The sequence below is a fragment of the Agelaius tricolor genome, unplaced genomic scaffold (genome assembly GCF_023055355.1).
Source record: "Agelaius tricolor isolate 1412-34295 unplaced genomic scaffold, bAgeTri1.0.p SCAF_4, whole genome shotgun sequence".
Lineage (NCBI taxonomy): Eukaryota > Metazoa > Chordata > Aves > Passeriformes > Icteridae > Agelaius > Agelaius tricolor.
Window position 1 is genome coordinate 27,280,352 of NW_027269264.1, and position 14,144 is coordinate 27,294,495.

Here is a 14,144-nt window from a genome sequence, read left to right on the forward strand (position 1 = left end):
AAACTTTTTGCCTCCACAATACACATGTTGAAGGGCTTCAGATGTGTTATCAGGAAGCTTGTTAGCCTAATCCCGGAATATGATTCGAAATAAGCACTTATGTTTGAGATAAACACTGGAAAAGCTCAATACAATGAAATGCAGAGGAAGGGTGGGTTTGCATGCTGTATGTCCAGTGCTGGTATTAGCTCTTTGGCAGTGATGCTGACTTGATGATGCTGTTTTTCTTTTGAATAAATGTGACAAAATTTCTCTGAAGTCATAGAATCATATAGCTTACGATAGTTTGGTTTGGACTTCTGGGTTGTCAGAACCACATCTAAGGAAAGGGCTGCTCAGGCTACTGGGTACTGAACACAGCAGATGAGACCCATCTTTGAGTATCCATCCATCTTGCAAGTACTACTGATTGGTGCCTGGTGAACCTGTGAATGCCATTGGGACTTCAGCTCCTTAGTGACAGAGTTCTTTTAAAATGATGACTTAAGTTCCTAGTCGTTGAATCATCCTTGAAAATACTTTTTTTCTCAGAGGCTTGTTTTAAAAAATATGGTACTTGCTGTTACCCTCAACTCATGGCTACCCTTAGCTGCAAGTGTTTAGATGATTGGATCCTGTGTTAACTGGTGTTTCTGAAACTGACATTCTTAGGGAATTTTTTTTTTAAAGCAATTTTTTTGAACATAAAAATCCTCTGTTCTTATGGGCATCCTTAAATCTAAGAGGCCCATCTTGGGATGGTGACAAGATAAACTGATGTGTTGTAAGAGTGGAGGAAATCTCACAGGATGCTGAACCACTGAATCTTTATGCTGTATTCTTGAAAAAAGAACACCTGTACCCTGTGGTATATTTCACTAGCTCTTAAATGATATACATTGCACTGTGTAGTGTCATTTGTATGGTTTAGTTGTGTCTTCTCTATATATTTGCATATGACATTTTTGGAGGTTTTCATAAACAAACAGACCACTTAGTGTAACTCAGGAATCATGCAACTTGCTACTGAGTTCAACACAATTATTTTTCTTTCAAACAACTCATACTTTCACAAAGAAAACTAGGAAGTAGAATCTCAAGTTACATTCACAAATTTTCTTTCCAGTTTTATCTTAAGTAGTGCTATTATTAATGAATATTAGCTTGACCTTGACTCAAATTCATTGTATACATGTTTAATATATGTTTTTTTTTTCTCTCTCTTTCCCTCCTTGTCTCTTTCCCCTTTTCAACAGTCCTGGTACCTGGGCTAGCTTGGTTCCTTTCCAAGTATCAAATAGGACACCGATCCTGCCGACAAATGTCCCAAATTATGGTTTGAACATAATTGGAGAGCCTTTCCTTCAAGCAGAAACAAGCAACTGAGGGAAAAAAATTAAAAGCAAAATTAAAAAAAAAAAAGAAAAAAGGGAAAAGAGAAGAAGACAGTATGAGAAAAGAACCTGAAGAAAGAAGAACAAAAATAGACCAGCAATTGCAGCTCTTACAATCACTAATTCTCTTATGGTTGAAACTGAAATGATATACAAAGGGTCGATGATATTTCACTGATGAGTAGAATGCAGCTCCTCCTTAGTAGCCTTTGTTATATGAAGTCCGCTGGGAAATAGATGTTCTGTCTCTGACAATATATTTTAACTGACTTTCTAGATGCCTTAATATTTGCATGATAAGCTAGTTCTGTTGGTTTAGTATTCTTGTTGTTTACGCATGAGATCACTATTCCTGGTTATCTCACAAAACAAAGGCTAGGCAGCGGAGCTGCAGGAGGACAAGGGCCGTGAGCCAGACAGTTTCTCAACAGTCTGATTTCTAAATGTTTTTAAAATAAGCTCTGTAGCCTTTAGTTATCAGTATGGATTTATTAAACTTTGGCCCTTAATTCAGCCTTTTTCTAGTGTGTTATGCAGTTAAAATTTTCAATCAGTATGAACACACGGGCTCTATGGAAGAAATGCCTCTACGCAGGTAAAAGTGTTATCTTCTCATGCAACAGTAAAAAAAGAAAAAAAGTGACGTTTTCCCCAGTAAAGAAACACTTACAGAGGCAAGTGCAATTTAAAAATCATATCTAAGAGGTCATCACTATAAGTCCTTCAGCCCTTGGACTCTAAATTGAGGGGATTAAAAATAAAAAATTACTTTGAACAAACTTATTTTTCCCCTCGGTTTTTGAGGGCATTAAAAGGCATTAAGTCAAGACAAATCACGTCCTTGAGAATAAGAAATCAATGGAAACACAGCACTTATGTTGGTTTAGCTGCTGCCTCCACAGAGGGGTAGGATTTATTTATTTAAAGTTACTTGTTGCATCAAGAACCCATAGGGTTTACATGTTTCTGTAAAATCTACATCATAGAGACAAAGACATAGGCAAATCCATGTCACAAGGGCAAAGCTTACCGTTTACAAACTGGTAATACCAGGATGGGGATATGTTGTATTTAAATAATGCACTCTTAATGTAAGTCTAATTACAGGGTGCTGTAAACTTGCATGGTGCTTTCAGAAGTTAGCCTTGTTCAACAATTTTCACATATTGACAGAAATATAATGTGCATGGGCAGACATTTTGCCTCTATGTCTCTTTAAAAATTTAAAATACTCTTTCCAGTAATCCTAATTTGCACGAAGATATAATGTCCACATTACGTGCCTTGCCTTGAAATCTAAAAAATGGAAAAAAAGAAAAAAAGAAAAAAAAACTACAAAAAAATTGACATCACTACACTTGTTTTGCTGCATTTATTATAATTTTAAATCTTTACCATTTTTATGAAAAAATATTTTGTACTCCAGATGCGAAAAATGTGTGACATCATGGATTTTTTAGACAGTTATACCTTTATCTCACATTTATAGAGCATATCATGGCTGTGTATAGTTGCCGCTTAAGAATTGTAATCGACCAGCAATATTTTCAGTATTTTGGTGTTTTTTCTATTAACCTTTCATGTTTTTCATCTTCCAATTAATATTGGGGGGAGGGGATACAAATTTATACGAATTATGCAATACCAAGTTTTGCCTATGTAGGTAGTGCTTTTAGCTGTATTGGTTATTATAGGTAAGTACACAGATTTAAAAAAAAAAATAATGTATGCTTTTTTTGTTTGTTTTAATTGACCAAAGTGGGTACTGCTATTTTTGCAGTGTGATGAGGTCCTTTTCTGTACTGAGAGGTGGACAGGGGATTTTTTTTTATACATACATATATATATATTCTGGGGTGGGGGGGAGGATTTTTAACACTTTACAGTGTAGCTGTGAAGCAGTGCACCCTTAGCCAGGCAAGGGCTGCAAAGCAACTGTTCTGCCTACTGTGACAAACTTTCAAATAGGTTCCCTCTTTTTAACTTCCCACCTGGGGTGCAAGCTGAAATCATTTCTGGATTTTAAAAATAAATAATGAATTCTGTTGGAGGCAGACTTGACTTGAGGAAATTGTTTTACTTCAAGGTTTTTTTCACGAGAAAGAGAGACAGACAGAGAAAGAGGTCAAGACCCACAGTGAGATGAAGTCTTTTCCATTCTGGCAAAGATAATGCATCCTGAAGTGTTCATGTTAGAAAATGTTTTTAGCTCAGAATGACAATGATGTTTGCTTTGTCTAGGAAATTCAAGTACAGGGCCAAAATCTTTGCTGACATAATTCCATTGACTCCAGTAGACTCTAGAGATGCTCAAGCAGAGAATTTGCCCCCCTTATTCTGCTTGACTTTTTTCCTGTACATAATTTTTTTTATATTCCACTCCCCTCTTGCCCCAGCAATTCAAATTCAGCATTTGAATTACAATTTTCAGCCTGGTTGGGCTATGTCAGAAATTTGCAGTCTTCTCATAGAGATCAGATGGAGACCTCTGGGGTGTAGTGGAGAAGGAGTTTCTTTATGCAAGGAATTTGACCGTGGTAATAAAAGTGCACTTCCAGTAAGATCTCATTTTGCAGACCAGTAATGGGCGTGTTGCTGGTGATCTCTTACACACAGGGGATCTCTGCAATGTAGGGCTCAACACAGGGTGAATCTTTCTTTAAAGCACAGTCTTCTACTAGGGTGAAAGCAGAGGAGCGTATAGTCATGTGGATGGGAAAATTCATCCCTTTGCAGTTGTCTCTGTGTTTGGGAGGTTTTCCTACCCTGGAACAGTGCCAGAGGCACAATTCCAGCAGCAGCCACCCCAATGAGCCCTGGTCAGGGTGTACCACCATCAGTCCCTTCTGGCTCCAGCTGTGGTTAAGAGCAGTAGTGGTGCCACATCCCCATGTGTCCACAAGAACAGAGTGTGTAGGCAGAGCTTGAATGGCTACAGAGATGGGAATTGTAGGAAAATAAACTTTGAGATTTAGCTAAACTGGAAAAAAAAAAAAAAAGAAACAGATAAGACACAGACACAAAAAGAAATGTGGGGTTCTTTGGTTCTCTTTCAGAACCCTTCAGTAAGTAAATTTATTTGCTAAGATTTGCTAAGCACGTGGCAAAGTCTGCTAGACCCAATCACAATGTGCCTCAGGCCTTGGCCTGGTAAAACAAAGTATGTGTTGTCCTTTACACGTCATGATACAGAGTAGTCTGGGAGCAGAACTGTGCTGAGGGCATATCCTTGATTAGTTCCATTAAAAAGGTAGTCCCTGGAAGCTTTTAATACCACACTGGGACAAAACTGGAACAAGTTCAGGCTTCAACATGAAATATCCAGAATGGTAATTGCCTTTTGTAGGTAGAAAGATGCCCTTAACAGAGGTTTTTTTCTATTTGGCCTCCTGTATGAAAAAATCTGAGCTTAAAGATGCAATTTTTTAGAGAAGTAAACTCCTTCTTTAAACTGGGTTATTCAACAACTGTGGGTTTTTGTCACCTGCCTCTCTAATAGAAAAGCCTTCTTGGAAGATAATGAGCTTTTCATTTACTGTATGCTTGGTTTTAGTTTGGTTTTGTTGGTTGTTTTTTTTTTTAAGCTCAGCAGTCAAAAGATTAAGATAAGATTGAGAACTCAAATCCAGTCTCTGGCCTCCTCCTTCACCAGGAAGTGTATTCTGACTAAATTGAGCCACCCCGTTCTATGTGCACTGTTCTGCCTTTATTAAGTTGCTTTGCAGCCCTGGCCTCATGGCTGTGCCACTGAAGTGTGTTTCCCCTGGAGTGACATGAACGCTTGAGGCTTGACTAAGGAAAAAAAAGGCAGTGAAGGAGACTGTACATAAAGACATGGCAAAAATATTAATTATAGCAATATAGTTGTGGGGTGATGTTCAGGTGGGCAGCTCCATTGAAAATATGTGAATGAGTTTGTGAAGCTGCAAGTAGCAAGAAGAAAGGATGATCTTCTGACTAAACCGCCTACCTTGTAGACAGTAATTTGTACACTGTATAGTTTTGTTAAGAATTTTTTTTTAATTAAAATACCCTTGTTTGTAAAGCTAACTTTTTAACAATTATAATGGAAATTTGTTTCCATTTTTAAACAAGAATATTCTTTGTTTAGAAACTGGACTTGGGTTAAAACTCTCCAGTTTCTTAATTTATGTATTAAAAAAAAATCTGTCCATGTTAGGAGTTATTTCGCATATTCCTGTGCTTGAAAAGCATAGGTTACTAATTCTTTAAAAATGTAAATGGAGAAAATTATATTTTATGAAGGTTATTTTGTTGTATTTAGTATTGGAAAAGTTGGTTTTCAGAGCATTTCAAAATGTTGGAAGCACCACTGTCTTTTTTTTATTAGTATATATGGCCTTTAGCAAAAGTTTTTGTGATTGTTACATGATGGTATTTAAGATTAGGTTCACAGAGCTATTCAGGATAGGCAGAGAGCTAAAACAGTACTTAAGTCTCACACAGCTGTGTCCTCAGGGAGCAGAATTTTGGATTTGCAACTTGTAGCTTCATAAGGACTTAATGAAAGAGATTGCACAAAGACATCTGTGACACCGGAGTGTGTTCTGTACCTAGACCTAAATTATATGTACTGTGTGAGATTATGAAGGCTGCAGAAAGTTTTCCCATATTCAGTGTACAGTTTTCACTTTTAATGAAAAAACTCTCTAATGTTGCTGGCAGTAAGGCCCCAAGCATGACATCCTTTATGGTTTACATGATCCTGTCAAGGTCTTTTGCTAAAGTTAACCAGCTGTATGCTCCTGGATTTTTTATTGGGTTTCTATACAAAACTTTAGGGGAAAAAAAAAAAGAGAGTAAAATCCCATGCCAGCTAATCAAGTTAAACAGTAAAGGCTCAAAGCTGAATGTTCTTCTCCATGCTGAAGGAGCCAAAAACCGCCTCCTTCTTATTTGCACTTTCTGCTAGTTCCCCAGTTTTATTAATTCCTCAAAATTGTGTGGGTGTGGTGGAGCACTGCAGTTGGAGGATAACATGGACCACTGATTTTGCCCTTTAAACCTGCACAATGACCTTTGCATCAGCCAAACTTATTGCCATGACAACTCTTTGTACTGTTTCCATGCCACAGCTCTGTTGGTCACGTTGTCAATAGTAAAGGGGACAAGTTGGAGACGGTCAATTTTTACATTTTTTTTGTCGCAATTTTTTCTTCGATGGTTGTAAGTAGTTGTTTGGTTTTTTTTTTTTATGATAAAAGGGTTCACTAGTTAGTACTCTTTAGAAATATCTGTGTGTTGCAATTCAGATGTATGTTGAATTTGTGAAAAGGGCTTCAGTGCCACTAGCATCATGAATAGAATAAGCCTTTGATACTTTCATTGCATGATACCGTAACAGTAAAACAAAAGGTGGCCTAAATAAATGGAGAGCAGTGTGAGCTAGTGACACTAAAGCTAGTCTTTGTATTACTGTATTTTTGACAGAATGATTTTGAAAACTGTGCTACAGGGACTGATGTGGCAAATGTATCTCTATATGCAGAAGGAAGTTTTTTAAGAAGTATGGCTTATTATGCATTTTTCATTGAGGGCATTGAAGTTGCATGGACTGATAGAAGTTGATGCAAAATGAGAAAGAAACAAAAACCAGCAAAATGTTTACCAAAAACTCAAACAAATGAGCAGTGCCTGTTCAATTTCACAGTCTCTGTTGAGTTCAGTTGTAAATATGTTTCAGATAACATTTTCTTCAAAAATAATCTCTACAACATTGTAGAATGTGAGGGGTTCCTCTGTCCCAGGCATAGGCTTCTAAAGAGCTGCATTAGATTATGTCTTCATCAAGCTGTTAATTTGTGCTTATATCATATAGAACTTTTAGTAATCTGGGAAGAGGCACCCCATCTCAATGATATTTCTCTGAGAAAACTTTTGTAGGGCTGTGTGTTTCTTTAGATACATTTAGTACAACTGTAGGTGACAAGTAGTCAGTTATTGCTTGCTAGCTACATACCAGGGTTGATCCATTTTAAAACTTTTGGCATTTTTTCCCATACTGTAGGCCATAAATCCTGAAGGTTACATTTTAATTAAAAAGAAGGTGCCTACAGAGTCTTTGTGTAATGAACCTTCACTAGTAGGATGCATTACAGTACAGCTACTTAATTTTGGAATTAGAGCCCTCTGGCATCAGACCTGATTTTAGCCTGAGTGTTAACAAAGGTTTTTATTGTGCCTGGTTGGAGGATAAAGTGTTCTTTCTGGTACTTTTTTTTTTTAGGTTACAAATGAACTCAACTGCCACAAGTTTTAAACTGGTGTAAATCAAGCTTGACTTAATGTGATTGTTACTGTTATATCCAGCCTATACTGCTAGCAGCTGCTCATACTGCAGTCAATTACTGGAAGCGGATATATTTCCTATGCAAAAACTGTTTAAACAATAAAAATGAGCTATGCTACAGACCTGGCCTTATGTTTTCTTTTCTGTCTCTAAAAGACATAATTGGGAATATTTTAGCAACAAACCTAAAACCTTGTAGCCTGATAGCATGGCAAAACTTATGGAATTCTGTGTATGTCTAGTTTAGATTTACATATTTGTTTGCACACATTTGGGCTTAACTTACACTGAAAATGGAGGAAAACAAGAGCAAAAGGAGATGCAATCAGGTAATCAGCTCAATTTAAATTTTACATTTAGTTTTCATCATATTCAACCAACACTAGTAACTATAGAGGTGATCTTGATGCCAAACCGATTTTTTTCTTTTATATACTCTTCAGAAATATTTGTAGCTCTGTAGCTTATAATGGTATAACTATATAGATTTGTGCTAGTAGTTTCCCATCCTGTTTGACAGAAAGACAAACTACATTCCTAGGCCCCTATCCTATCTTCCTTCTTCTGAGAACGAAGGTCAAGACATTGTCCCATAAACAACTAGCAAGGAAGGGAGGGTTCTGAAGAGGGTAGAACCAAAAGGGGGAATTACCTCAACACCTCTGTTTCTAATTGGGGATTCTTGTCAATTATGCTAATTTTCTAAACATATAAAACTGTATTTCCTCTGTGTCACATGTGCATTTTCAGCATATTTTTGGCATTTACTTCAGCATGTTGTGCACCTGAGGGGGCCCTTCATAAAAGGTAACTGCATTTTTATCACCTAATTGTATCTAGCTCATGATTTCATGGATTAGAAAAAGGCATCAATCTGAACTGCGTCTCCTGTGATGTAAAATTAGGCATGATAGCAGAAGGTCAGGAGACCTTTTTTTTTTTAATGTTATTGATTTGTGACAGACAGTCAATCCTTGATTTCTTAACCATCTTCATGATTACATTTTTGTTGAATAAAAACAGGAAGATCGAATCTTCCGCAAATTCTTCCTGAAACCAGGAATCTTTACGTTAGGTCAAGATCTTTCAACTCTACAAAAGAACTATTTTTCGTAAGCATGAATCAGATGTACATATGGGATGTTTCATTCAGTTCATGTTCTGGGAAATAGAAAATTTTCTTCTCAAACCACTAGGATTCCATAAATCAGTACCAACAGTTAACAAGTAACATGAATATGGTCAAATTACTGGTGGGATAAGAGTGTCAACATTTAAACTGGATTATATATAAATAATAAAATTTTGTCCCACAGTGAAGTGAAACAGCTCTCCATATACTTAGATGAAAGTATTCTTCGGTTTCTAGAGCATAAGTTTTATCCAGCTGCAACCAGTAATGTGAAAAATACAATTTTTTTAAAATTTTTCCCTACTGGTTTGTTAACACAATGACCATTTGTTTATTAAATGCACTCATTTTTTTTTCTGTGTGAGGCCCTTTTCTGTGTGTGTCTTTCCAAAACAAATTGTCAGGCATGAAAATTTAGGAAATTCAAATGATTTTTCCAGTTGGGGTTTCATTGAGTGGTGCCATTTGGCCATGATTTGAAGACTATATTAAGGCCCTCAGGTTCCATGTTTAAAGCTCCAAACCAGAAAACTTTCCTGAATAATCCAGAGACAATTGAGTTCAGCCTCTTCTTTCTGATAAAAACCTGCCCTATTTCTCCAGCCACTCTTCAGCTGACTGCAAAGCAGGCTGCTGCTGAAGTGTGCAGCAATCCTCCACAACCTTGATCCCCCACTCTGTGCGTGCCAGCTCTATGGTGACACTGATGCCAATAGCTGCAAGGAGAATGGCAGCTGCCTGAGACTGCCAATGCCACAGCCAGAGCTGCAATGCCATGCTCAAGATACACAATACAGTGTCCTATACCACCAATATGAAAGTAGCAGGAAAGAGAGAATGCAAAGAGCATGGCTTGGAACGTTGTGGTGATACAAAAAGAGGAACACTACTAGTTCAGGCCTTACAGCTTTCCCATTTACAAGATTTTTGAGAAAAAATGGACAAACAACTGTTTTTTAACAGGTCCAGTGTTATTTTTGTGTATTTTCCCATGAGCATAAAAATTATAATTGAAAAATAACATAAATCTTGACACCAGATCCAAACACATGCACGAGCAACAAAGTAGAAGTGTGCAGAGCAACCACAAAGATTTTTGCTGCTTAAATCATTACATGAAGTTCTGAAATCTTTGCTATATTTGAGTTTCTTTTTGAGAATTATCTTAATTTTTATGTTCGTTACAGATCTAAATTTGCACAGTAAAACTGTTAGTCAATCAGCTTCTGATTTCTTGGGTAATACTTAAAGCAAACATTGTCTTGGCATCTTGCTTGTGAGCCTCGGCCCATGGGCGTCCATTTCTTTGGGGATGTTCCCCTGGAATTCTGTTTCTTTGGATCTGTTCTCCTGAATGCTAGGGGACCCTTGGGAGTGTTTAACTGCCAGTATCTGAGTCACATCCAGGAGTGTATATGAACACATGGTTATTGAACTCTCAGGACTGAGCTGAATTTTGTCTGGAATTTGCTGGAGGGAAGAAGATTGCTGCTATCCAGGTGATTCTCAGGCGCTTTGTCACATCTCCACTCAGGAGAGCTGCAACCTAAAGTCTTTCTGGTAAGGTAAATACAGGATTGTTTCACAAGATTTTTTTCATAGATAGATTATATAAGTCACCACAAGAAATGGTAGAACTATGTCCACTAAGATTTAAGAACAGAGTCCAAACTAAAGCAAACTGTTGGCATTGTCATTTTTACAGACATAAGCAGGACCTAACCAAGGTCTTCATTAGAAGAGGTACCTACTTCTGCCTGGAAAATGCATCTTTAGTGTTCACAAATAGTTTATTTAAGGTTCTTGACATGAGAGCAGCCACTATGACCAAGGCCATTACCCAGAAATGTTGATGGACTGAGCTACTGAGAGCTCTAAAGAGCTGAGGAAGCATTCAAGTGTGTGTTGAACTCAATTTCTCAATTTACCTTTTATGGCATTCACCATTATGTTGTACCCTGTATCCACTTTTCTTACTCCGTCATATCAGTATGTTCTGAGAAAGAATGGAATGAACAAAGTTACAGGACATTGAAAAATATGAAATTTAAGGAAAAAGCAACATATGGGAATTATAAGGACACCACCAGTCTTTCATATCAACATTCTCTTATAGTGGGTGTCTGCACATGCTGTTATGAGGTATCTAAACAGAATCTGTTTAAAAAAAGAGGGATTGAGGAATAGGTGGGACATCTCCTCTGAAAAAGCTGACTGATGCCACTGGGAATTAATAGAAATCCCTCAACTGATTTCTAACAGGTCTTATTAGAAAACACCTATTTTGCTGCCAAAGCATCTTAATTAAGGTGAACATTTTCCCAGGCCTTAATATCTATACCTTTTTCTTTTTTCCCTTGAGATGGGTGCCTTAGGGTGAAAGCAGATGTTCAAAGCAGAAAATAATAGTTTCTGCAGCTAAGATGATGCTCACTACAAAACAATTGTCTCCATTGGCTTAATTTAGACACACTGCAGCTGCCAAAACCAGCACTCATTGCTGTGGGCAGACAGGCAAGAAAGTCTGATACACCAAGGACTGGGGCAGGGGTAAGAAATATATCTCTACATAACTGACAAATCAAGCACTGCAGCACTGTGAAGCTGGAACCATATCAATTGTAGGCAGCTGTCTATTCAATTTTCAGAAACTCTCTGATCAGATAGTTGCTGATGTTTCAAGAAACAAATGGTTCCCTCAGAGCACTGAAATGCCACACAATGCAATGAAGTCACCCAAGGGTAGGTGGGGGCTTTAGTACTTAAACACTTTTCAGGCATTTTTCTGGTTGTAAAACACCTCTCTCTCAAATTATTTGAGATTGAAATATTTCCCGTAGTGTAGTTTTCTGCCCAAGTACAGTGGAAAAATATCACAGTTACTTATAGTGGACTTGTTTCACAGACCAGATAACATTGATTTGTGATAACCATTAGAACCTGAGTGTATTTTCTCTTTCATGGAGACAAGAATATAAAGATAAGGTTTGGTTTTTTTCTTGGTGGTGTTTTGGTCATTTTCCTTTTGTTGCCTTTCTTTTTCTTCTTTTTAGGTGGCTTGATCTCCTTCCACCCTCAGTCCCTCCTTTGGAAGGAATGTGATATAGGAATTCACTTGTATCCAATACCTAAAGTATCTAATGTGTGTTAATTTGGTTTTACTTTGAACTGGAGAGGAGGACATACACCACAGTACTCATAAAATCCACTCATTGATGAGAAAATTAACTAAATATAACATGATGCCTCTAAGACTCAGAACTTGCACAAGCTGGAAATAATAAATTGTGGACTGTAGATGAGTTAAGACACTTTGGAGTATGTGAAAGTAAGGTAAGTAGATAATGCTAAAAAAATTTCTGCAATCAGATGTCCACCTGTTAATCTTCTTTACTTAGTGCTTTCTGGGCATGCCAAGCTAGCATCACGCTAGGATGAGTGTGCCTTTAGAGGGGCCAGGATCTCTCTGCTCAGGAGGAGACAGCAGCAAGAGCAGTGGGGTCCTGGCAAGCCTGGACTGATGTATCAATAGGAAGCTCCAACAGTATTTGCTGTGGATGGTGTGTTCCTTGAGGAGAATGGCTTTCAGTCTTTGGTCCTAAGAAGTCTTGAGGATCTTTGGAACACTTATGTGGAGTGGAATAGGGAAGATAAATTGAGTGATACAATGATAACCTTCTAGTAGCTAGTTTTCCGGTCACATCATCTTGTTTTTAAGGATATATGCAAGGACCCTTCACAGCAGTTTTTTGATATATAAGCCTTCTGTTCAGACTTTTGATGTTTCAGGCAAAGAACAATGTGAGGAACAGAAAGCCCTTCTATCTTATACATTTACAAGTTAATTCACTTTGAATTTTGATAATTGTTCAGAGTATCCCAGGAGGATGATATTAGGGTAAAATAGAAAAGGAAGTGTCTCGTCCTGTGCTCAAGGATGAAATTTGGCTTGGCAAAGCATCTCACTGTGAAACATTAAAACTCTCTAGGGGCTAAAGAGATGGGCAGCTGACATATCCAGACTAGCAGCTGCCTTCATAAGCAACTCCTGCTGCCAGTCCTGTCCTTGTCTTTCTACGGGCTCAGGTTCTTCTCCAGTATGCTCAGTGAACCCCCTTCCCTTTACCCTAATTCTTTACCCTAATTCTTCAATTAGGCCTTCTTCTTCTTCTTGTCTTTGCCCTCATTCTTCAATTGCTAAGGCTCCTTACTTGCCATTCCCCACTATCTCAGCCTGATGTCAATCAGAAGTTCCCTCCTTGTCTCTCCTGAGGATGAAAGGTGGTAGAGTTGGATCACTCTGCCCCAAGGAGGGAGGTGGCAAACAATGGGTGAGCCTGAGCTCAGGTAGGATCCCTTTACATCCCAGGGGGCAGTAGAGGGATAAATGAGCACCAAGAGCACCTGCAGAGATGGCAGATATCCTACCCTCTTCTTCACGTCCAGCAGCAGCAATTCTGCAAGGAGTAGCTATGCCACAGCACCACTGGATCAGAAGACCATCTCCAGCCTGACTTAAGGCTGGCTGACCTCATGTCTCAAGAGAAGGTGGGACTTGCTGGGCTTAGTCATCTCATAATTTAAACTTCAGGTAAATTCTGTCTTGGTTGCACTTAAATGCAGTTTTTAATGGTGACTTTAAAAAAATGAACAAAAGCTGAGAGTTTTATTGCTGGGGCTGGATTATTTTATCCTATAGAGAAAGTCAAGTGATTGTAGTATTGTAAGGAAAAACAACTTCCCTTTGACATATTTGATCAAGAGTTGTGGGGAAAGCAAGAAAGACTTAACAAAGGTGGTTGAGTTATGCTGGTAGACAAAACCTTTCTGCAGGGCTTTGTTAGGCATGAGTAGAGCAATGGGTGGGGAGGTCCTCTCCAGAAGTATCCAGCAAAGAGAATATTCCTGCAGCTTGATCATAGTATAAGGCCAAATTATGGTTTTAAATTATGTTTTCTAGCAGTTAACAGTAAAAGAGTGGATGGGGGGCAATCTATAAAAATGAAGGAAGTATTGGTATAGAAAGGGAATGTTTCAAATTAATGGCACCTCAAAGCAGCTTCAAGGATGTCTTCACTCCCTGTTCCCTGGGACAGGCAATACCTCAGGGGCTTTGTGCTTCAGTCAAGCCCCCAGGCTGAGAAAGCAGGGAGGTGTGAGCTGGGGTCAGGAGCCTGCCCTAGGATCAAACTGTGCTCTGTGCTTGCTGATATGTGTAGCACTCCGGTAGGTCCCAGGTGCTGTACCACAGACTCTTTAGGAGATTAAAATCAGAAATATTAAAAGCAGTCTGTAAGCAGGAGCTTGATCTCTGATGTCTCCACCAGCC

The 14,144-nt window shown here is 38.2% G+C and overlaps 1 protein-coding gene across 10 annotated transcripts in view; it reads left to right on the forward strand.

Annotated features, from left to right (window-relative positions):
- Nucleotides 1-7,803, forward strand: part of NFIB (nuclear factor I B) — a 170,712-nt gene extending 162,909 nt beyond the window's left edge. For all 10 annotated transcript variants that reach the window (XM_071424980.1, XM_071424986.1, XM_071424982.1 and 7 more), the window contains one exon: nt 1,236-7,803. In XM_071424980.1, coding sequence (XP_071281081.1) covers nt 1,236-1,365 — 130 coding nt within the window. In that variant the 3' untranslated portion in view covers nt 1,366-7,803. The remainder of the gene's footprint in view (nt 1-1,235) is intronic.
- The last annotated feature ends 6,341 nt before the right edge of the window (nt 7,804-14,144 follow it).